General features: G+C 37.5%; 1 protein-coding gene across 1 annotated transcript in view; it reads right to left on the bottom strand.

Moving 5' to 3' along the window:
* Positions 1-3044: 3044 nt before the first annotated feature.
* LOC136258479 (protein dopey-2-like) overlaps positions 3045-25487 on the bottom strand; it is a 35235-nt gene continuing 12792 nt past the window's right edge. Inside the window, exons 3-24 of the mRNA XM_066051790.1 lie at positions 18147-19059; positions 17020-17506; positions 16730-16962; positions 16521-16664; positions 16280-16371; positions 14251-15640; positions 13814-13909; positions 9743-9802; positions 9629-9688; positions 9500-9570; positions 9044-9154; positions 8924-8990; positions 8493-8867; positions 8323-8432; positions 8115-8264; positions 7956-8061; positions 5962-6055; positions 5832-5875; positions 5598-5681; positions 5349-5545; positions 4809-4890; positions 3045-3369 (exon numbers count right to left, since the gene is read on the bottom strand). Of these exons, the coding sequence (XP_065907862.1) occupies positions 3220-3369; positions 4809-4890; positions 5349-5545; positions 5598-5681; positions 5832-5875; positions 5962-6055; positions 7956-8061; positions 8115-8264; positions 8323-8432; positions 8493-8867; positions 8924-8990; positions 9044-9154; positions 9500-9570; positions 9629-9688; positions 9743-9802; positions 13814-13909; positions 14251-15640; positions 16280-16371; positions 16521-16664; positions 16730-16962; positions 17020-17506; positions 18147-19059 (5116 nt within the window). The 3' untranslated portion in view covers positions 3045-3219. The remainder of the gene's footprint in view (positions 3370-4808; positions 4891-5348; positions 5546-5597; positions 5682-5831; positions 5876-5961; positions 6056-7955; positions 8062-8114; positions 8265-8322; positions 8433-8492; positions 8868-8923; positions 8991-9043; positions 9155-9499; positions 9571-9628; positions 9689-9742; positions 9803-13813; positions 13910-14250; positions 15641-16279; positions 16372-16520; positions 16665-16729; positions 16963-17019; positions 17507-18146; positions 19060-25487) is intronic.

The following is a 25487-nucleotide window of genomic DNA, read 5'->3' as shown; positions in this document are numbered from 1 at the left end:
CAGAAAGTGGTCTGGGGGCGAGACTAATATAGGGCCACATACGTCAGGGTACAAATTGCATAAGGTGAGGGGAAACCAACAAAAAAACCGCTAGACATGACCTAGCTAAATAACCAGCAAAAAGCCTAGTCTCGCCCCCAGACCAAAACCCAACATCGACTCAGCAATTGATTGAACCATCGACCCTGACACAGCAATTACATCAGCAACTATTTTGATTGAAAACCATCATTACCATAGAGATCATACTGTACGTAGCTACATACATGAACTCATGCATGCACACACACCACCTTAGGTCATTTTGATGTTTAATATGTATGAATATGTTGTACAGTTGTATACATCGTCTTTATTAATTTTAGTACAGTGAAACCTGTCTATTCCGGTCATCACAGGGACAAAATTTTCTGACCTCAGTAAGGAGGTGGCTGCATTAAACAGGTCACTTTGTACACAATTGGCACATATGGGGATTTTTATAATGGCCAGTTTAGACAGGTGAGCTCTCTATGCAGTGACCTGATTAGACAAGTTGTACTGTAGTGCTCCACTTGAGCTAAAGTGGTAGTCCAGTCAACACCAAACAACACGGTCCTTCATGGTGGGCAACTAGCTACTCGCCCATGTGGCGCGCCCTTGCCACAAAAACATGATGTAGATTAAGTAACATGACAAGAAATGTGCACGATGGTTTGAATACTCAGGATAAGGGAAAACCAAATTACCCTAGCTGAAGTAAAAATTTATAAGGATGTGATGTGTCAAGGTGCACAGTTTTTGTAACACAAAATCACAGGATGAATATCCATTTACAGACCTGGAGGACACGTGTAGGAGGACAGCTCAACTGGCCATGGTCTGTTCAATGTGTTCATCTGCATGGGAAATGTAATATTTTCTATAGTACATGTACAATTCCTATGCATGTGATGATAGCCAATGGGTCTGACTGTATGAAATATCACCTATCTTATAGTAAGGAAGTTGCACAAAATGTGCAACATGATTCTATTCCAGGAAACATGTCAAGTTTGTGTTGTACTGCATAAAATTTCACTTATCACACTGGAAGACAAGTGTACTACATGATAACCAGTGGATATAGGATTTGGGACTCTGAGGTGGATGAAGGGTAATCCCTCTAAAATTCACAAGTGCAATAACATAATGTACAGCTGTAACACTGACATACATAAAATGTGCCCTTGGGCTCAAACAAACATGATGTGTGTATTCAGCTATATAGCCTGAAGCCTGCACTGTTGTTTGTGTAGCTTATTGCTACACTATGCTATTGTGGATTTAGATCACTTCATACACAGCTTTCTCACAAACAATGGAGCTCTTGGTCATCACACTCCTTCCATTGAACTACTTCTGAAGTAACTCCTGTATCATTCTGTGATTCATCCTGCAGTAAGTTTATATCACATTCTGTTGCTTTAATAAATTTCCTCGCAGTTCAAGGGTCAATCTGAAGGGAGGTCTCAATGCCCTCTCAATGACCTTCCAGCTTGTCAAAATGTATGAAATGTCAGCTATCTTACAACATGCAAGAAAGCTTACACATGTGCAACATAAAAGGGACTCTTCTTTCTGTACAACATCATACGTACGACATTTCATGTGGTATACTTGTACATGTGCAATGTATATACATGCATGTGTACATGTGTGTTGTTTACATCCATAGTTCATGTAGAATGTACCCATGGTTAATTATATACATGCTGTTACTGCAGAATTGAGTGGTATCCACAGAATTAATAGGGATCTACAATGCAATCACTCTGCATGGGTAATGAATTGACTGTAGTAATTCTTTAAAAATATAATAATATATTATTCTTAGCAACAACATTAATAATAACAGTTAATATAAGTAGCGATAATGCAGTTGATACAATACAAGAGAACTCTGATAAATTGACAGTGCTCGAAATAATGTTGACAACCGGACATTATCCGGACAATACACAGAATGTCTCTATTTATCCAGACAGATTGAAGCACATCAAGATGGATGTTTGGCTAACTCAGTTGGTGATACAGTAGCTACTTGCAGATATCAGAGACCACTAGAAGTATATGGATATTTTCTTCCTGCTGACTACACGTTTATTACAGTTCCATTGTTCATAAGAAAATTGTTAGTGTGATAATGTAACCAACAGTCAGATATGTATCTTTTACACTATGCCATTTTGAACTGGGGTTCACCCAACTTTCTGTTGCTTACAAAATGGGATGTCATGGTTCAGAAAGACATCACCTACATGCATGTTTACAAAATGCTAGTGTGGGTCCCTTGTAGCTCTGTACATAAAAACAAAAGAAGTTGAATACCATGCTATACTAATTACTATAGCAATTAAGACAAAATGTTGGGAATTGTTCTCTGATGTTCGATCAGTAGTAAATATGTTGTACATGCACTGCTTCATTGCTCATGGCTTCTTGTGATTAAGCTAGCACAACTTTATTATTATAACCCATAATTATGTTCGTGTTGAGAAGTTTAATAACCCATGGTTTGGACCACAATCACAGGGCTTGAAATTTGGTTCATTTGCTGTACTATAGTTCAGGGACATACCCAGGGGGTTATAGAAAACCCATATGGATTTTACACACACTACTTGGAAACAGAAACTTCAGGTTTTTTGAATCTGGAATCTGTCAATTTTAAATGCTAAATAACAGTTTCTCACACAATAGCAACATATAAAAATCTTGTTTAAAAGATTGAGATACTCTAATAAAGCAGTCAGGCAAGATAAACTACTCCAATACAACAGTGGTATGTACCTCAATCTTTTGAAGCAGCACTGATGCAATGGGAGAAATTTTTCTAGACTTTTGATGCTACGAGCAATTTAGTTAAAGCTACAATATTAAGGTACATATAGTAAGTCACACATGGTACTGTGAACATAAAAAATATTTACTAGTGGCAGTTTAGTTTTTAAAAACGTTGGGTAAAATATTAGTTTACAACAAAATAACATAAATTGTGACGATTCACTCACTGTATAGTACCAGTAGTAGATATCATAATTTAAGTGCTACAAATTACAGTTGTAAGATGATTTGATTATGATAATACACACTAAATACATGTAATTATAAAATAGCAGTATTGCAACCCTATTTACCTGTATCAGGAATAATATAAAAATTATTTTGAAATTATACTATATACAGAGACCTGTTGTCCTACTTAGTTAGAAAAGTCAATTTCAAGGATTCCTCAATATCACTCAAATGCAGTAGTTGGTTATGGTCAGTGGTAATAGTACGAACAATCAATCTGACGTCTCTTAGAATAGTAGCCAGTTGTTTTGGTGTTATCAATGTCATATCAATCTATTGGAAACGTAATGCGACAAATAAATAACAAACACTGTGAGAAGTTGCATAGTTTGTATGACAATAACATCATAATACACAGTCAAGTGCATAAAATATGTGATCGTCTCAGAAAAAACTTGCTCAACTTCTAAATATCTTCAGTTGTGTTTTCACTGCATCATCATACAGTGCTCAAGGAATGGGTCACCCAAGTTTCAGCCTATTATGACGAGTATAGTTTACCGCTAGGCAGTAGGAAGAGTGAAGAAATCAATTTATTCAGCAACTTTACTGGATAAATTATAGACACTTATATTCACAGCCATACGTAGCTTCCGTTTGCATTGGTCTATGGAGTAGTGATGTGCGATGTATCGAAAAAATATCGATTTCGCGATAATTTTGTCGATATCGTATCGATTTTCGATACTGCTTTAGCAGATTTCGATATTTATCGAAAAGGTAATATTTTGCGATAATTATCGAAATATCAAAGAATATTTCGATAAATCTACAGCATTTAGTGTGTGATTGCGCAATCACGCTAGAAATGAAGGTTGGTTCTGTACTATCTAGCCACTTTAAAAACTTGTCTACCAGTTTCCTAGGCTTATTATTAGTTTTATGCAATAGTTTGTGTGTAAAGTGTACTTCAAGCATATTTATAAGTATCGGCCGCCCACGCAATTACAACACCCACACAATTAAAAATTATCGAAAATCGTATCGAAATTTCGATATTTACCCCAATATCGTATCGATAACATATCGAAATAAAAATCCTGATATCGCACACCACTACTATGGAGTTGGGATTTAGCTTAAAGCATTCCCCATGAATTGGCAAATAAAACAAGGTATAGTTTTATTCCTGTAGTTGCTTATACATATATGTATGAAGGCATCTTATATGAAGAAATGACGGCAATCTTGCTTACATCTACTGCGTCGTAAATAAATGCATATTGTTGTGGCTACCGAAACAAAACAAAGATAATTGACTTTCCATGAGCAGGTGAATAAGATAGTGTATAGGTTTGAAATTTAATTGCTTCCCTGAGTACTGGCTTCATTAAAACAAGCAATTTTACTTTGCAACATGTGTAAACCAATTTTTATTTTTTCAGAACTCATATTTCTGGGGGGAGATGGTCACATGCCAATTACAAAACTGCAACGACATGTATCACCATTGCCATATTCCCAAGAATTTATTGGTAATAAATGTATGACATTGGTGCTGACTTTAAACATGGCATATGTACATTTGCCAGCCAGAACTACATCTACGTATGTACACTAAACCGTAGTTTTGTTGAAATTATCAAATGACTTAGCTATTGTTCTCAGGTATATGAACAACTGAAGCTCATACATAGTTTAGTTTGCAACACTAATGACAAGACTACCTCCTATTACAGAGTTCCATATGCAATACATCAAACCAAACAAACCTTATTGAACAACTTAATAATTCCATTCATCACCGATTGATTACTACCATCATCTGCAGTGTCCTCAAAGTGCCATCGAACACTACACAAATCAGTACACACATTGTGAGGGGAGACACAATGCAAACCTCACTAACTGGTAAAGTATGGAAAAACCATAAGTAGTAGTTGTAAGTGATTTCCCTGAAATACACGCACAAACTAGCACAAGGGGCCCCAAAGTGTAAACTCATATCATATACATTTCAGGCAAGCCACAGGCACATTTTGAGATACCACAGTTTCATCACTTAATCTGATGATTTTTGGTAATGTATCAATAATACAGGAGGGATATACTAACTCTGTTTTTTGTTCATGCATTCCTGAGCACTGATAGTATAGTGCTATATGGCATTTACACACCTTCTCGTCCCTTTGGAAAGTGGTATGCTTACGTACCATATAATATTTGTCTAGGCATTGCTTATCTTCTTATTCACTCGTTACACATTCTAACCTATCCACCCATAAAAGTTCAACTTTGCCTACAGAACTCACTGTTGAAATTGTGGTAGTCTTTCAGTTGGCATCATTAGCATGGTGTGCACTAAATGACATGCTCTACAGTACACCATACACTGGTCCACAGAAGAAAAACTATAAGATGAAGAACATTCTCCTTTTTCAGAAGATGTTACTGCTTGTACAGTGGCCAACTGCTGTAGATCTTTGAGCAACAACTGCAAAATTCTAACCTACGTAATAAAAAAAATAATATATTAAATGCTTTAGAACTTTAAAACTTACTGATTCGGATGCAACAGTTGGCCATATTAGTTGTAGTGACTTTGGGGAGAATCTTAACAACATTACCTGATAACACAGCAACACCTATATGTGTAGAGACAATGTAAATGTCATTACGTAATAATAGCTAGCTCAAGCCAGCAATACTGAACCATATATAGGAAAAAACTGACAATGTGAGCTTGATATGTAGTGTTGCTACTGTAAGAATATGACTTGTTACTGGTTTCTTACCTGAGGCAAAGTAACCAATGAAGCAATACACTCCAATAGCTTGTCTGTGAAAATATATATACAGTTACACATTCCATCCATCTGTCTGCAACAGTTTAACTTTATTGCATAACAATGCTTACTAACAGACCTTGTATATCATAGATGTGATCCTTGTACTGGTTAAATTCCCCAGCAAACACTACAAATGCCAGTCTACTGAGGAGTCCAGCCATCTTGGTGAGCTAGTAATTTATATACTCATATAACCTTGTACATGTGGACCACACTGATTCTTAGTATTTAAAAAAAAATGAAGTTGGGATCTATGCAATAAAAAGTAGTGAAACAAGAGATGAGTGATGGTATTTTGCACTGAACAAAATAATTGTTATAGCTAATGTGCCAAAGTAGGGACTTCCTACTGAGCTATACTGTAATACCATCATTCATCTCTTGTTTCACTACTTTTTATTGCATAGTTCCCTACTTCTAACAATATTTTAAAATACTAATTTGTTTAGTTTTTTTGTTGTAGCACAACTAACTACAGTGTAACTTGTGACTGTTCTATTAGAATATCATACATGACTGTTTTATTAGAGTATCTCGAGTCAGCCAGGGATGTGCAGCTAGCCATACCAGTAAGGAATGAGGTAAGATTGTAGAGGTGTGGTCTCAGTCCTCTCGCTATTAGTCCACCTAGACTTTTATTTGATGGGTGTGGTTGCAAATCTATCGTGAACGGGATCTCAATCACAAAGTTGCAGATATCCAGCTAGTATAACCTCTTATAGTAGCATTGGGACTGATGAAATCCAGCTCTGAAATAATTCTGTGGCATCTAAATATGCTGCTAAAAGAAAGTGATGATACAGAAAATTAACACCTTGAAATGGTTTTGTTGGATGAAGAAGAAGACAAGCAGCTTGATTGAAGATAAAAGAAATGACAAGACGCAGAGGACCTACACTCATCAGATCCCTAAAAGATACATCCCACTGGTGAGTTTGTTATTGTGACATAAAATGGTAGCCGTACGTTGCTTTGTTTGGCCTCTAGCCTTGCGACTTAGTATAGCAGCGTAGCCCCCAAAATTGGCAATGTGGAAAGTTTTACATTGCCAATTTGATATTTATGTGGAAAGTTTCACTTTTATGAAACTTTCCACATAAATAGTACTCCTCATGACATGTAATTTTAGATATAGTGCCATCACTGAGTTGACCTTTGGTGACCTTTATGACCATTTTTGTACAGAAAATTGATCATTTTTGTCTTTAACTCCCTGAGGCAGTAATTAACTTGTTAAAACATGGTACCAAACAAAATTTCAAACAACTTGGTTTTTAATAGGTGATTTCATTACAAAGTTATGATCATTTTTATTAGTTGCAAAAATTTTGATAAATTTATCTACCCTCGAGGTGTGAATTACCTGTGGGCAGATAATTATGTATAAATTTATCAAATTCTGCAGCTAATAAAAATACTCATAACTTTAGAACGAAATCTCCTATTGAAAACCAAGTTGTTCCTATCAGCAAGATCTTTTGTTTGGTGCCACGTTTTAACAAGTTAATTACTGTCTCGGGAGTTAAAGACAAAAACGATCAATTTTCTGTACAAAAATGGCAGTAAAGGTCACCAAAGGTCAAATCAGCGATGGCACTATATCTAAAAATACATGTATTCAGGAGTACTATTTATGGGGGAAAGTTTCATGGCTTTATGAAAAAGTGCACATTTTTTTGGTTGTGCTGCTATACTAACTGCGATCAGTGAGGCAGTAAGGCAGTGAGGCAGTAAGGCAGTGAGGCAGTAAGGCAGTGAGGCAGTGAGACTAAAATTCGAGTTTTTGCAATTTTTAAAAATTCCATATTCGGCCACCTGTAAGTGTTTTGTTATTATATGGACTAGTACTATTCCATAAAAGTGATTTTCATTGCTTAAGATGTCTCTAGGATGAGTTTTAAAGGCAGAATTTTGGGCGGCGCATGAAATTTTTGGGGCAATCCCTACTTAAACAGTATGGTATTGATTAGAAAAAATTTGTTATAAGTACGTAAAAACTAAAAAAAAACTTATGCAGCTATATGTACAAGGTACGTATGTGTAAAATATTTGAAAGTTCTATACCCATACCTGTGTGTTAGTCATCAGTTGCAGAGAAGCTGGTCTGATTTTTGATAAGAAATTCTTCATTGTTCCGTCGTCATGAGCCATTAAATTGTCAATGATGGTCAGCCAACTATACATCAGAAGTATTGTAACATTTAACTATGTAACTGTGGTTGTATGTACCTGTCTACACTTGTAGGTGACATGCTGAAGAAGTTAGGATGGAGGAAATACTCTGTTGTATCCTTTTTCCATGACTTTCGAGCCACAGGAAACTCAGTTAGTGAAGTGAGAAGTGACAAAGAGTGGTCATAGCAGAGGCTACGCTCAGGACTACACAACAAAAACAAGATAGAGCTTCAAATTAGGCATGTATAATAAGAACATATACCTGTGATCATAGAGATGTGGCCAGACATGGTACAGTATGGCAGAGAGTAATGATATGACTTTGTCTTGTTCTTTGCCATTGTAGACATAATCCACAAATTGTGACAGCACCTTGTACAAACAGTAACAAAGATGTAATAGAGAATGTGGACATGATATACGTATACTCACATTGGACAGAACAGCTAAAGCTTGTATGGTAGGCATCTGTAACTGTTGATGTATAGGAACAGATAAGGTAGCAGAGGAACTGGAAGTAGATGGAGCAACACTGGGAGCCTCAGCACTAGTTTCTCTGCTAACTGGTGGACTACTTCCTCCTGGAGCAGGAGTAGGTGTCTCTTCTTCCTCCTTTACAAAACTTGGTGAATTTTTGATAAAAGCCGGAGAGAAAGATCTAACTGGTGAAGATGGTGCTGAATCAGATGAATGCATAGTCAAGGGATGGGGAACAGAAACTTTATTTCTTTGTAGCCAGACATATCCATGACTGGTGGTGACACCAGCAGCCATGCTCAGTGAAACACACAATAAATACACTGTCTCCTACACAATGCCAGATTCTGTAAAACATATGCATACCTACACATAAGAAAGTATACCTGCAAATCTCTTCTAGTTTTCTTGTCTACAGGACTAGAGGCACGACACACTAGTACATGCAAGATGCTACAGAGTATACAGGTAGGGATGAAAAATACTGAAAATATTGTCTTACTCACCTTGTCAACAAACAGATAGATTCGGGATGGGATAAGTGTTGATGACAATCTTTCAGAAAGGTAAGTATTTCTGGATAACACTGTACCAAAATGTCTGCTGATTGATGGGAACTACGTAAGAAAAAGACAAAAAATATTAAGAGCTGTACGTATGTACAGAGATAGTACATGTAAAAACAAAAGCAAACTCTTCAATGTTATTACACAGTCATCCCTAACCAGTAAAACAATGGGTAGCCTGTCTACCACCCACTCAGGTGTTAAGAGTGATGCAGCTCAGGCAAATCCTCCTGGGGCAGGACTAGTACTCCACAGGAGGCTCTTACAACTAAAGGCATATGGGTACCTTCCCACCTGAACCTCATAATGCACGGACAATTTGATACAACACACACACACACACACACACACACACACACACACACACACACACACACACACACACACCACACTAACCTAGAAAGGAACTTATACAAAAAGTGCAGTAGATATTTCTGCCTTACAGCTCCAGCATCTTTGTCATCCATCTGTCAGAAAACACCAAACGATTTACAATACCTGCCACCATACAGTAACTCCTCTTACTTGTCCTAGCAACAGCAATGTCTTTTTAGTACAATCCAATAGTGCAGGTAGTTCCACAATCTGTAAAATTACATTTAATTATACTTAATAATTCACAGGACAATTACAAATCACCTTCACATCATGAAGAATACTTATAAAGTTTGTCCTCCTGTTCTCTACTTCATCAGAATTCTAATTGTGTAATTCACAAATTAAAATAATAGCAAATTACATTAAATCCCTTGAGCCAATCTTTAGTTTTAAAACTTGAATGCTTGGTTGTGACCAAAAGTGTGTCACAGTACATAATTGCAAAATAAACCTAAAACAACTTTCAAGTACGATGAACTAAAAACTTAAATGTATAAATATACGATGTTTTTACTACAACAATTCATAGAAAAACACTTTTAATTTTTTCATCCAATACAACTTTCATGTAAAATCCTTGTATATAAATTGGCATCTCGTACTAGTGTTATGTATATGTTCCAAAATGTTTGGTCTTCCAAAATTGAGTCACACACACACACACACATAAATATAAAAATATTATCTACTCAAAATGCTTGTTAAATGACTGAAAAGCCAACCCACATACATACCAGAAATCTGTTCTCAAGCTATGTCAGGAAACAACAGATGGTAAGATATCTCCCTTTCTTACAACCCAACTGGAGTTTATATACTTTTTTAGTAACACAATGCCTAATATGTTATGCATACATCAGCTAAACACACAAAACTGCACATGTACACCACATGACTTTAGTAAAGGTCAATAGCTAGCTACTGAATAAAAGTCAGCACTAGTAGTAGGACTGCCAGATAATATCACGATACAAGGATGAGTAACTTGCTGGTTCAATTGTTGATTCTACTTGTAAGTAGTTTGGTTTGCTGGTCACAAGAATGTAACACCAATGAAGTAAAGAAGTTGACAGACCTTCCTCTTGTAAGGAGATACTAGACAAGTATCCTGCTACCCCTTCTGGTTACTACTACCTAAAGACATCTAAAGTCTACTGTGACATGGATAATGAACATTGTGGTAGTAAGGGATGGACAAGAGTGGCTCATGTTGACATGTCCAACAAGTTACAATCATGTCCTGGTGACCTCAATCTCATCACAAGTCCCATACGTACCTGTGGAGGTCTGACCACCCCTGGATGTGCTAGTGCCAAGTTCTCTACTCATGGAATAAGCTACAGTAAAGTGTGTGGTAGGGTGAGAGGATATCAAGTTGGACGACCCAATGGCTTTGGTCCTTATGTGAACAATCAAGACAATCTTGACTTGGTCCTGGATGGAGTGCTGATTTCTCATGGCATAACACAAAAACATATTTGGGCCTATGCAACTGGCTTTGAAAGAAAACCATTAGAAGCATTTAACATTGGTAGTTACAATATTTTTTGTCCATGTGCTGACTACAGATATAACGGTACAGTTCCACCATTCATGTGATAGTGGAGTTGATAGTAACCCACAGAGAGGTGTCTTCTACCCTACACCATTATGGACTGGTGAAGGATGCACTCCACCCAACTTCTGTTGCTCACACAGTGGGATGCCATGGTTCCGTAAGACACTACCTGTTCCAACTACTGACTACATTGAGATACGTAACTGTCATAATGGTTACGCAGCCGGTGAAAATACCGCTGTGGAGTTGATAGAACTTTACATAAAGTGACAATTGTATGCATTGTGTTTGATATGAGCTATAATTAATTTCATGAGTACATGTATTATGAAGTTGTACAACTTCTATTTACAGGTGTATTCAGTATGTGGACAGTAGTTGCACATGCTGTAAAAGTACAAAATTTGACAGAAATAGAGAATTGGAAAATTGAACATGTCTGTTTAAATCTGATGTTTCCCTTGCTTGCAGGGGCCCATGCTAATCAATGCACGCACCATATATTTGAGAATTTCAACGATCATGCACATCATGAAGGCCCAAACAACAGTCATGGCAGTTCAATGGATAGTTTCACATATCATAGCTACATCCAAGGCCAAGGTAACCACAAGTACAAATGTAAATACAGTAGCTATCTGGGATAAATCAGTACTGGAGAGTTGCTTGGTAGAATAAGGCCTTGCAGACACCTCAGAAAGTTTTAGAGAAATGTCTTGCTATAGCTGTGGGGACCATGCATAGTAACTAGCTACGTATCTTCCAGTACTTTATGTGGGGTGCCGAAGGTGGAAGGTGTTTGCAGTACAAAAGTTGTTTTGAGACACAACAGACATGTATAACCACAATAAAGGAGTAAAGCATTTAATAATGAGCAAGGCATTATACTAAAGTATAAAAAAACTCTGTAGAACGTATATAGTGACATATAGAAAAGTTGTGTGGGTGGGCAACAAGGGGCTAAGTAGTAGGTGGTTGGGAAGAACAGATTCTCTTGTTAGTTGCTTTATATTTTTAAGCAGGAAAAATCACCTCTTAGTAACTGTCTCACTGTTGATTATTGCCATTTTGGGCAGTTGTGACATCTTAAAAAAAAAACTGTTTACAAGGCTATATGAATGTCTTAAAACACCAGAAACAATAAACATTTTTTAGAGGCACTTAGTACACCCAAAGGTGCTGAGTGACTGTTTGTTTGACAGCTGGTTTGACTTTGGTTTCAGGTGAGTCAGTTTGTAATAAATTGTAGTAATATGCATATTTTTCATGAGTTATAAATTGATATTGGCCTGACAAGGTTTAGTATTTCAATCAAAATAAGCATGGTTCCATAAGGATTGGGAGGTGAGGAGGGGGCATTACTTCTTTGGAAGCTATATCTTGTTGCAATATAGTGCTCAAACAAACATCCCCATTGGGGCACTTCTGGGATAATTGGATCCAATCCTTGAGTTAGTGTATGTTAATTGTAAAGGTAGTGTGTATTGAGGAATAGGAATGGCTGAAAAAACAAGAAGGGATTACTAGAGTAGATTGACAAGTACTCTAATTACAACAAGTAAACCCAAAATCCCTTGACTGCTTACTGTAACACTGGCAAATGAATCAAAATAAGGATTTGTGGGTTTTATTTGCTGTAACCACCTACACCTTCCTAGTTGATACAATCTAGCTACCCCTTCTTATTTTGTGGATTTTTTTTTCAGCAATCACTATTCCTCACTTGTAAAAATTTAATACAGTATGCCTAGTTTAGTACTTTTTCTGAATCCATTTATGGGTTAGCTAGCTTAGCTGTATGCAACCTTGCATATGCAATTTGGATCAGCATAAGTCAAGCAACCGGTGCCATAATGCGATCTATTGTACCAGCATCATGGATGGTAGTTATATATATTTATCATCCTGGAAACTTCAATAACAACTTGGCTGTGGACTTTACTATCAGAGTGATAATAGTGAGTAGGATTGTGAAGGTTTGTGTTCTCATGCAGCGGCATATCTAGACTATCTGATTTCATAGGGCACAAGAACAAAAAAGGTAACAGCCAGCTCACAATGGCAGTCCAGACTGTCCTTCACCAACTATTTATTATATCGATAAAGTACTTATTTATAACCTCATAGTTTGATACACTGCTTCTTTGAATAGAGTGACTGTTTTATTAGAGTGATTGACTACTCTATTATTAGAGTATATACCTCGATATCACATACAAATACATCTGGTATGGCACCAAAATTCTTTAGTAGGCACAGGCCCACCCCTAGATACAGCACTACTTCTGTGTAAAAAAAAAATCGACTGGCAACCAGCCTCATGTACCTTGACAATACGAGTTATATGTACATGTATTAAAGCCCAAATGTGCTTTCAATGCAACCCAAAATGCTTCTGATAAGTTGCTATGAAGTGTAAAAATATAAATATGTATGCACCTAGTAGAGTTCAGTTAATAGGGAGAATTTAGGTAAATACATTGTAGTTAGTTTTGTTTATTCTGGTAACTCTCACCTTGAATTCAAATTCGAGGTACGAGCAAGTGAAAACATGACCTGGAATACAGATAAAAATCAGACCAGTGGGCACTTGACATTCAGACAGTATGCATTCAATGCAAGTGCCTGGGTCGGAACCAGCTGCATTCCCATATGCTGAAACTACATGACTTCTATTGTCGGTGGGATAAGTAACACTATCCTACTGGGAATACTAAAGCCTCTAACTGCAGGTATACACCCTATAAGTATATAATTACAAATACAGAACTTACCCAGTTCATCCACATTTCTGCTAGGGTAGATAGGAAAGCCTCAGGAAGAGCAGTTAGTGGACATACCAACACCTCCTTAACCAGTAACCTAATATCCTATGTAATATACAGGTAATATGAACTACACAAGAGATTGACACTGATATTGAACAAGTCTATATGATCGTGAAATGTAATTGACTTCAATTGCTTTTACAACAAGAGTGTGATACCTTGAACAGCAACCAACGTTAGTGCATTACACAGACACAGACACACACTACACACAGACATACACACACCACACGCACACATGCACACACACCACACTACACACACTGTTGTACTAACACTGTAATGGTTTACACAGTCAACTTTTTAAAATTTTTGAGGCATGGGGAGATGGAAGACTAAACCTTATCCTAAGAAAGATCATTACAGTTACATTCCTAAACTACCTCCGATATAGATGGTTCTCCTGACTCATCCTTCGTGTTAGTTTCATGACAGTCCCATAACACTGTTATTGCACTATATAGCTGAGGTAGCTCTTTCAACATCTTTTCCTGTAGCCGGCCACACAACGGAGCATTGTTGGTCTGTTTGGACTGATTCCAGAGGGAAGTAAACCATGAAATAGGACCACTTGTTCCTGACGATGATAGTGATGGATCACTATTGAATGAAGCTACATCATTGTTATCCTCAATTAGAGGAAAGAAGTGGAGTACACCAATATAGCTTAATTTTGGTTGCAGCTCCTTAATTGTGTAACAAGGTAGTGTGTTCTCTAAAGCAAATTTAGTAATACAGACTGCTATAAATAACAAGTGAATTGCATCACTACTGGTGGTGCCACTTGGTGGCAAAGTCTTGGATATAGCACCAAGTATCCTAGGAGCTAACACTGTCATATCAAAGTACGGCATATACTGCAACAACATATCGAGGTAGCAAAACTGACTGTTTTGACAAGCACTGATGATCAGTACATAGAACAGTGGTTGTAGTGTCAAGGGACATGCTTTCTTGAATTGTCTTTTTTGTAGTAGAGTGTTGACATGCTTTTTGGGAATGTTAAGTCGATGATTGGAAGTGCAACTACTAACTACAGCACATAGAGATTCTATCACCACAATCTGACCAATCACCTGCAACAAGCTTAGTAGGAGTGGCTCAGTTTCACGGGAAGAGCTCTCATTATTTTGCATGCCTTCGTGAAGTTCACAAAGCAGCAAAAGTACTGACTTCTGCACCTCACAAAGATACAACAATCCTAAGAAGAATGAACTGCTCCCAGTGCTATCACTGCTATTCTTGTTTGCTGTTTCGATGGCATTAACAAAGTCAGTGAACAGTACGTGTAAGCAATTACATACAGCGTATTTCATTCTAAAATTTGCCTCCATTTCCTTATCATTGACAGCCATTTTTTCACTATACTCTGCCAGCAGTATCTCCATCAATAACATCAACAAATCTTGTAGCATGTTCTGTGATTGTGGCTGTGCAGTGTCATTCCTTAGCTCCTCCCCCTTTCTGTTGTTAGCAAAATGCTGCACCAAACCAGCTCTACCCACTGTCAACAAAGCGGTCAACACGTTTAATGTAAAACATATTCTATTTGTATCAGCTAATGCCGTAAGCTGGTAGAAGGTACCAGTCTCTTTAGATGAGGGGCTCTTGTATTGCTGTCTCTGTATAGGGCATTCCCCCAGTAGGACTAATAGTGGAGACATGAGTAGATCAACGTTGCCTTGTCCACACATGTGTAGTACCCAACGTTGCACAAAGTTCTGCACAGTGGGGGTGTGGCTCAACAGTCCTTCCAACATCCTGAGTCCAGCTCTGATGAATAATACAAATAACCAGTAAGTGTATGTGTGTACATTCACTACATTGTACAAAGTACATTGTCACTAGGGACCCATCGATTGTGCTGGCATAATGGTGAGCATAATAGGTGCCTGAAAGTATTGAGCATAATGGGCAGAACACTTGTGCCATACTATACATCCTTGCTATACTATACATCCTTGCTTATCAAAATACAAATCACAGAAAAAGACTGATATACTCTAATAGAAGTCAGTAACTCTAATAGAACAATGAAGCAGCTGACTGTTCTATTAGAGTATGTCAATGTTGTCTCTGAAATGCTTTGTTAAGTACACTGAAACCTCTCTAAACTGACACCTCTCTAATCCAGAATACCTCTATAATCTGACCTTGCTGTGTATACCAAAAAGACTTTTTCTATGTAGCACTAACTCAATAATCTGACATCCTTGCTACTTCTTTTATCCCAGTGAGGTCGGATTACAGAAGTATTGCTGTATACCAGTACAGCTGTACACAATGGTTTCCAAAATTTATTCACAGCTTGTTAGAAATGCTTATACAATGTTTATTAAAGGGTCACTGAATGCATTTTAAAGATCTATATTATGTACTTAGTACAAGCAGTACTTGCACCAGTGTACTAACCTAAGGAAAGGTCGTGGACGATAACCACCAGTATTCCACACTGGCCTGTATTGAGAGATCACAGCAAATTGTTGGTACGGCCAAACAGAGTCCTGTAACAATATCAGACACACAAAGTTATTTATGCAATCATGTATGTGTACTTTATTTACAAATTCATCTTAGCACTGTGTGTTTTATTAGAGAATATTATAAGAGGAAAAAAATTTATGTTGTACTGTAACTGTAATAAAAGCTGTACCTTATGCTCACTGAATGCCTGCAGTATGGGCAGTTCACACACAACTACAGGACCAGACAGTGTGTGCAGTTTATAAAGTAGTTCTGAGGCTTCAGTCTGTAGTGTGACGTCCCGCACACAATGGTACAATATACTGCACACATCCTGGAGGGAAAAGTTACTATATAAATATATTTGTCATATTTTTTCATATTTTTTCATAAATTTACCTGATAGAAGTTAGTCTCCTTGGCAATGTGTGTTTTCATCTCCATGGTTACAAGATCGCAGGGACTACCCTCAAGAAGACAACACTTTAAGTGAACAGCTTGAAGCATCAGTAGTTGATGCTGTGGGTTACCATAGTGACGAACACCATTGTTGATTACACAACAACTTAACAAGCCAGTCAACCAATCAGGTAGCGGTGTATGAATGTCACTGCTCACAACTACATCATAATCTGCAAAGAACACCACAAGTACTGTTGTTACCTTTCATACTTAAAAGTCAAACTTACCTGGTGGAGTTAAAAATGAAAATTCCTTTAGAAGATTACATGAAATTTTAAAGATTTCTATGATATCACCATTTCCCTTCCACACAACAGTACGCGACTTATCAAAACAAGGTAGCTTTACGATATCAAATATTAGTTTTGGAAATAGCTTAAGATAACTCTTTACAGCATCAGCCATGCCCTCTCTGTGTTTGGAAATGGGTGTACTTGTGTTGGCATAATTTGTAGTGGTTTGGTCCTTTTCTCTTATTTCATTGGCTACATCATCAGGAGAGGAACTAGATCTACGATTCAGTAACGGTGTGTCAGATCTTGAAGGTGGGGCTGAGCATCCCTGCACTGACTGGTCCCGTAAATGGCTGCTTAATTCCGACACAGTGTTGAGTGACTCTATCAAGTGTCCTTGTTGTAGTGTTGTACTACAGTGTTTGTAGATCATATCCAGGAGTGAGGACAATAACTGAGGTATGTGTGTAGGATGATATTCCTGTAATGAGTTATACACTGAAATGCCACGTTCACACACACACATGTACACGCACACACACTAGGGCTGAGCGATACTGCCATTTTAGTATCACGATCGATACTAAAGCCACTATTCATGATACTGAATAGTTCACGATACTGAATAGTTCACGATACTTACAAATAAGTCAATCATAGCTGGTGCCACATAGTGTATTGCTCAGAATTCCTGCAGGAAGTCCTTATATGTGATAGCAAACTAACCACTATCTACAGTAACAGTTATCGTAACACATGCTTTGAGGTTGTTATGGTGTTCACACCTCTCTGCAGGGGAAACCAGATGGGTGGACTTTATCATTTACAAGGATTCTTAGCCTAGTACTGCATAACAAATGGATTTTAATGACAGTAATGTACAGGCACGGTATCACGATAGTTAATAACAAAATATCGCGATAAATTGCTAAAATGGTAGTATCACTCAGCCCTAACACACACACACACACACACACACACACACACACACACACACACACACACACACACACACACACACACACACACACACACACACACACACACACACACACACACACACACAACACTGACAGCAATAACAAAGTACACACATACATACTAACCACATACATACTAACCAAAGGTAGTAATTTGACTAATAAAATGATTAGTTTCAGAGCAATTGATAAAGTTAAAGCTGATTCCTGTTTACCATCATGACAACAAGATGGATCACATGACTGTTTCAAAATAATATCAAACCAATCCCACACAAAATCTTCATCAAATGTTTGAAAAATTAAACCAGCAGCTCTAACCACTTCTGCTTTGTCATTACTTGTTGGTCTTTTTCTTGCCGCACCTTTTCCTCCTTTACCAGAGGACCGAAGTGACACAACCTCTTCTACAGTAAATCCTCCAAGATCTAGAGCTTGTTTGTAAATACTCATAGCTACATCTGAAATTATTATCTCTTTTATTGAATCACCAATAGAAGTTCTCTGAAACAACATTGAAAGAATTTTTGCACATGTCAAGAGATCCCTATCAAACAACATTTTCCTAACAGCAGAAACAACGTGTGTTTGTACGTGTGCAGTGAAATAGCATTGCTCAGAGCTGTTTTGTGGTTGATCTTCAACATTACAATTATCATTGTCACCTAGTAACCAACTGTATACACGTCTTGTCAGTGACTGCTCACGTCGTAACAGTGTACACAACACAGGACATAGCAACGTCGTCTGATGTTGATCTGAAAATGTTTGAGACACTTTACTGAAGGGATAAATCACTACAATTATATCCAGTGCAATTCTCTGAGTATACGTGTTCTTGTCAGATAGGGTTGCACTTAAAGCAGCTCTTGATAAAGCTGTATCAATTTTGTCTGCTAATTCATCCTTCATTCCATCCTGTTGTAGTCTGGTGGATATGAGGTTGAGCGCAGCTACTCGATAATTCGGAGAGAGAACAATGCTCTGCCATAATGCATCTAGTAGTTCTGCTTTGCCAATTTCACTCCATATTCTGTCTATGATGGCTAAAATTCTAGGAAAAAGGAATTATATATGTACAGTGTTATGAAATCAACATAATACAATTCATAAAAATTGTAGGTACCATACTAACTTAAATATATGTACAAGCTTTTAGTAGCTGTGTCATAATCTTAGAAACATCACCCTCCAAGTACTGTAGCAACTGATCAAAGCATTGTATTACTGTGCATTTAAAATTTGCATTGTTTATAATAAATAAATTAAACTGTAACTTATAGCAACAACAATCAACAAACTACAGTAAGCACTAATGTGAGCTATTTACAATTACACGACACCATTACTTAGTAAACACATGAAATCACTGTAACATTTGGCAAGGGAACATGCAATTCCATTTACTAATTTTTTTTTCTTCTTTCTAGACTAATTACGTGGGCACAAGTGTAAGTAAGCACTATTCTTCCTGACTCAGCAAAACCACTATTTCATAGGTATTTTACCCACAAAACCATAATAGTTCTCTTATATTACATCTGCGTTCACCATGGAAAAATACAGTGACCAGTAGAAAACGCATGCTGACCACACATAGTGTGCTTCCATTATAGGCAAAAGGTACAAGTATCTTAAGGAGGTTTTATGAAGACAAAACAAACTGCATTTCCCATGACCCTACAGCATACTGTAGATAACATATTATGCCTACCAGTACTGCTCAAGTTTCACTATTTGTGTCACAGAAAGAGGTTACATATATGACATATTAATTCAAGAGAATAAAATTGTTAAGTGAATTCCACTGGTAAGATGGCACGTCAACTCCTTTCAAAAATAGCTAGAGTGCGGCAGCACAACATGAAAATATCACTGTATGTTACAGTATACATACATACATGTACATACACAGCAAATACACCATGAATTCAATGTCACATGCGCACATTCTACACTAGGTTGTGCATGGTTATTTTAGTGTTAATATTATGAACAGCAGTAGACGATGGATAAAGATCTGGTTAGATGTGAAGCATTATTGATAGCGGCAATTTCTTGACCACTACTGGTATACTCCAGGCAAATGTTGTTGTCACCTTGATCCAGTGCACCCATCCATACACCAGTATTACCAGCATTTAGTGCATCACCTGAGATGGAGGTAGTGTGTTCCATTGGAACTGAATTCCTTGTCAGTCGGTTGAACACATTGTGTGATTTACTACTTTCACTGGCAAAATGGTACATTATAATAGCATGACAAGTTTTTCTAAGCCTCAGACTGTAGCACACATCAGTCTGTAACCATGAACTAGTGCTATTTAGCTCAAAGTAGGTCCTCGGGTTAACTTTCACCACATTACATGTTGACGGTAACATCATAACATAAAAGTTCTCACTTTCACTATTCACTAACTGGCAATCTGTAAACTTGAAACCATTAAGAGATTGATAGTACAAGTTGAAATAGTGAGTCCCTCTTTCATACTTGTCAGCCCAGACACCATGAACATCTAGGTAGTAAGGGTACCTGCTAGTGCTGGCGGCAAATGAGGCAGAAGGTTGAGAGACATTGTTAACATCAAGTAAAGTAAACAATCTTCTGCTGGACTCAGTGGAGAACTGGTAAGCCCCAAGTACGGTTCTACTGTTTAGTAAGTTTAGGACAATTCTAGTATCATCCACCAGTTTCCTTTCATTTGATGATGAAGTTGGGTTATAGTAGCATTTAATATTGTCAGTTAGCACAAAACTGTTAGATTGTTCAAACCATGTTACTTGCAACTTTGTTGTCTGCCAGTCAACACTACTCGGAACTTTGAATGTCGTACCCTTATAAAGCACTCTAAATGTGTAGTAGCCCGGGCTGAGTTTTCCCATCCAAAATCCAGAAATTGTCTGATATAGGTCACCACTGGTGCGCACAATAGAACCAACATCAATTCCATTTATTTGCAATCTTGTCTGAAGACTAGATCTAACACTTACTGTTATCTGGTAGTGTACAAATACTGAAGAAGACTTTGATACCAGTACCGTGGTGATCAGGGCTGATATAGGGATGTAGTCTCTTCTTGCATTAGGCAAACTGAGGCCAGGATTACAAGTAGTCTTGCTGTATATTCCATCTACCACATGAGTAAAACCACACTTGGCTGTGATGCTTGTAAAACTGACACTAGCAATGAACAAAAGCAGAACAAGCTTCATCTTCCTCAACTGCTACCACCAACTACACAAGATAGTTTTATCTGGTTATTTTATAGGAAACCTGATATATGCCTCTTCCTGTGACATCATACATAATAGACATCACCTAAGATACAAGAAAATATGTGCTTTCACTGTTTAATGCAATGCGAACTGAAAAATAGCATTGTATCTTGATTTGTGTTACCATTACATTCTGAGAGAGCTACAGAGTTATCTCATACCACTAACCAGATAATAGAGAGAAAGCTTTCTCTAACAACAAATGCTGTGCACTGAATACATATACACATCCATAACACATCACCAGCAAGTCTGTACGTATGTACGCTGTTACATTTGTATATGACCTGCTACACAGTTGTTGCTCAGTAGTACCTCTAAAAGCTCAGTAAATTAATAAATTATATGTGGATGGATGGATAAATTTTCCCAGACCACTGTCTAGCCTTGTTCAGCACTTTTTAGTGCTAGTGTTGAAATAGGCAGATGGTGTACCCCCACACATCAACCACACATCACACACGCTGACTTGTTATTTTACAACCAGAATATTATGATGCTATACCCTACACTTTACCTCATGTGAAAGAAGCCATAACCAAAGGCACAATGGCTACAAGTCAAAAGTTAACACTGACAGTAGCTACATGTACATTGTTTCATAAGTAATACAAAAGTGTGACGTGTGCAATTCCAAGCAGTGTCTACAGTCTTGTAATTTTAGCTCAATACAGTAGTTAGGTAAGGTAAACAGTAAATTAATAAAATGCATCTGATGTGATGTACATTTTCACCAATATACTTATGTGTTGTTGTACTGAAGCAGCAGGCTCAATGTTCAACATACCAAACATTTGGACACCACAGTAAGTTCACAATTTTACTACAAGTATATGGCAGAGTTTTGTCCTCTATGAACTTCACAGAAGCATATGATATGTGTACATTCTCTGGCAAGTGTAGTTGCCATATCACTCTCTAAATCCTAACTATCTACGATAGCACCCATGGCTGCTTACAACAAACTTTTAAAAGTGCTTAAGTCATTCACCATATATAGCATTACTGTGATGTCACCATGAAGACATATAACAGGCTTCCCATAAAACTCCAGGGAATAGCTGGTTATTTCAGTTGCTGGCAATAGTTGATAGAATGAAGCTTCTTCTACTGTTATTGTTTGCTAGTGCCTGTAGTGGAGACTACATTAATGTGGCATCAGGAATATTCAGCAAGACAACAAGCAATGATGATCTTATATTAACATCAACCAGTAGCTGGCGTCTTATTCAAGCCTTAACCACTACAGTGCTAATATCAAAACCTGCTTCAGTTTTTGTCCATTACCAATTGACAATAAATGTAAGTTCTACTTTCCAGACAAAGCTACAAATTGATAACTTTGATGTTGGCTCCATTGTACGCACTAACATCGTACCATTTAAGACAATGACTGGATTTTGGATGGGTCATCTTGGTCCTGGGGAATACACCTTTAAAGTACTATATGCTGGATCTACTGTCTATGTGCCAAAAGGTCTTGACTGGCAAACTGCTAAGTTGGAGGTAACATGGTTTGAACTAACCACTACAGATGTGTTAGCTGACAATATCAAATGCTATCCTACTCCGATCAAGTCTAATAACTATGATAATTGGGGACCAGTAACTAATCTTGGAGTTGTCATGCAGTTACCATCTGACAGAGCAATCCTAAGTGCCTACCAGTTTTCTACAACCTCAAGCATTAAAGCTTTTGCTTCCCTTGATATCAATGGATTCCAACAACCTAGTGCTTCATTTATAGCTGGTACTGGAAGTAGATACCGTTATAACTTAGATCTCCATGGTATTTGGGCTGGTAAATACAACGATGGAATACACTATTTTAATGTGCTCTACCGATCACCCACAGCTTTCCAATTCACTGACTGTGAACTGAAGCATCGAGACAACAAGAATCTCTACGTCATGATGTTACCACCAACTTGTAAGGTAGCAATGGTTAACCCGAGGACACACTTTGAGGTAAAGAACACTTCCTGGGTTAATACTGACGTGTGTCATGACCTGAAGCTGGAAGAGACTTATCATGTTATTGCAATGTACCATTTCACCAGTGAAGGTAGCGAACAACAGAGTGTGTTCAACCAACTGACAATGAATTCAGTTCCAATGGAACACACAACCTCCATCTCAGGCAATACATTGTACACTGGTAACACTGGTGTGTGGGTGGGAGGACTGGACAAAGGTGACTACAAAATTTGTCTCCAGTATGCCCGCAGTGGTAAAGGAGTAGCTTCCACTGATGATAAACCACATCACACCAGGTCCCTTACTATTATCTCCTGTAAGTGAACTGACATGTCAATATACCTGAGTATCATGTATTGTACAATGTCATTTTTCATTGATATTTTTGTTGTTGTAAAAGTACAATAATGCTGCGAGATAAGATATTACCAGGGGTTCATTAAACACTTCAAACACGGTAGCATGTATCTTCAATTCCAACACGGTGTCATTTAGTATGTACATAGTCCACTTTGGACATCAGCTATTAGGACATTTATGGAGAGCATTCTTGGTACAGTACGTCACGTTAATGGTGGCAAGAAGCAAAACAATGGAAACAAAGTTGATGTCATGATGGAAGTAGAGTAACGCCAATAAAGTAGGGAAGGAAAATAATCTTGCCATGTTTGATTTTAAATTGTGCGCATGGCAAGTGAAGTTGGAGCTATGCAAAAGAGATGGTCTATGTTCATAGTGAAAATACATTTCTTCAGAAAGTTGTACATTGTGGTTGCACACTGAATGCACCAAAGTTTGCCTATCTTGTTTACAGTGTGGGTGTACTACAGCTGCCAAGCTTTATCACACGTTGCTATACAGCACAATGCATATATCTCACTGTCAGCTTGCCTATAGTGTATAAAACTTTGCAAATACTTTAGCATGATAGCATGATTATACCATATACATAAGCAGTTTTAGTTTTAATTTAAAACATTACTGTACCACTACAAATAAAATGATACCTTAGTCCCAGTTAAATTATTATTATTGAGCAGTGTGAATTAAGAAAGTATTAAATAAATGTAGCAAAGCATTTGCAGGCTGTTAAAACCTAATGAGTATTTGTAGAGTGGGTATCGTGGTTGGCATACTCTCCACTCCCAATCATGTATGAGTTGCCAGCATTTCCATCCTGTTCTAAAGAGTATTTCTACCAAAATAGTCCAGCATCTACCACTATAAACATGGATGATGGAAATCTCTAATGCAGGAATCAACTGAGTGCGCATTCAGGATTGCGTGCACTCCAATACGTATCCTTGTATAACGTGTAGACTGCTGAAAGTATTCTGACATAATGCCAACAAGTGTTCTCAAAGTACTAAATCTTTTGACTCGCTCTTAAACAGTACACAACATATAATAGAAACTTGCTTGATTTGTAGTTTAAACCATGAAACACATACAACTCTTCTACCACAGAATAATTGTAGTATTTAGTTACATAATACTAGGATCCCCCTGACAGATATAGGTATTGCTCTTGAATGGACACTGTAGAAAAATATTGATCACAAATAAATGGGAAAAGCATTCAAACATTAATCGGATGGCTGCAGGTTCGAGGCTGCCAGATCGTCACGGATTTTTTCTCCTTTCTCCACCTTTTCAAACACACTTTATGTAACAACTTTTAAACAGGCTGTAGAATCAGGTGTCCTGAAAAGCCTTAATAGATAAAAAGTTATTTAGTAAGTAGCAAGGCAAAAAACATTTGCACTCAGCTACCCCTACTGTAAACACGCAGTTTATTTTGATACCACAAAGTCATACAGCACATTCCTAACTCCTTGACAACGTATTTCACTATTAACCATTGTTACGTATATATTTGGTATTTTGAAATTGTGTGCAGCCCCAGCTGTAGCATGCGTACAGTAAAAGGGTGCATACTTTGTGGTTAACAAAGAGGCCTAGACATGATGATGCTAATCCTTTGGCTCAAGATCCTTTAGCTAACATTTAAGTATCATTCTGTAGAGCACATCAAGGTCAAAAATAGTTCTTTAATGACTACACTAGATCACAGATTTCTGTATACTAGATATGCATAATCGTTTTGGTTGAATAACACTGCATGGGTCACCATCTGTACCCACGTGAGCAGGAAATACATAAAAGAAGTACATTTGTGTGAAGATCTTTTTGAAGGCAATATATTAAAGTGCTTGGCGCTTTCATTGT

Source organism: Dysidea avara, chromosome 6 (assembly GCF_963678975.1).
Source record: "Dysidea avara chromosome 6, odDysAvar1.4, whole genome shotgun sequence".
Classification (NCBI taxonomy): Eukaryota; Metazoa; Porifera; class Demospongiae; order Dictyoceratida; family Dysideidae; genus Dysidea; species Dysidea avara.
The sequence above is the reverse complement of the archived record's forward strand: the minus strand, read 5'-3'. Positions and strand labels throughout refer to the sequence as shown.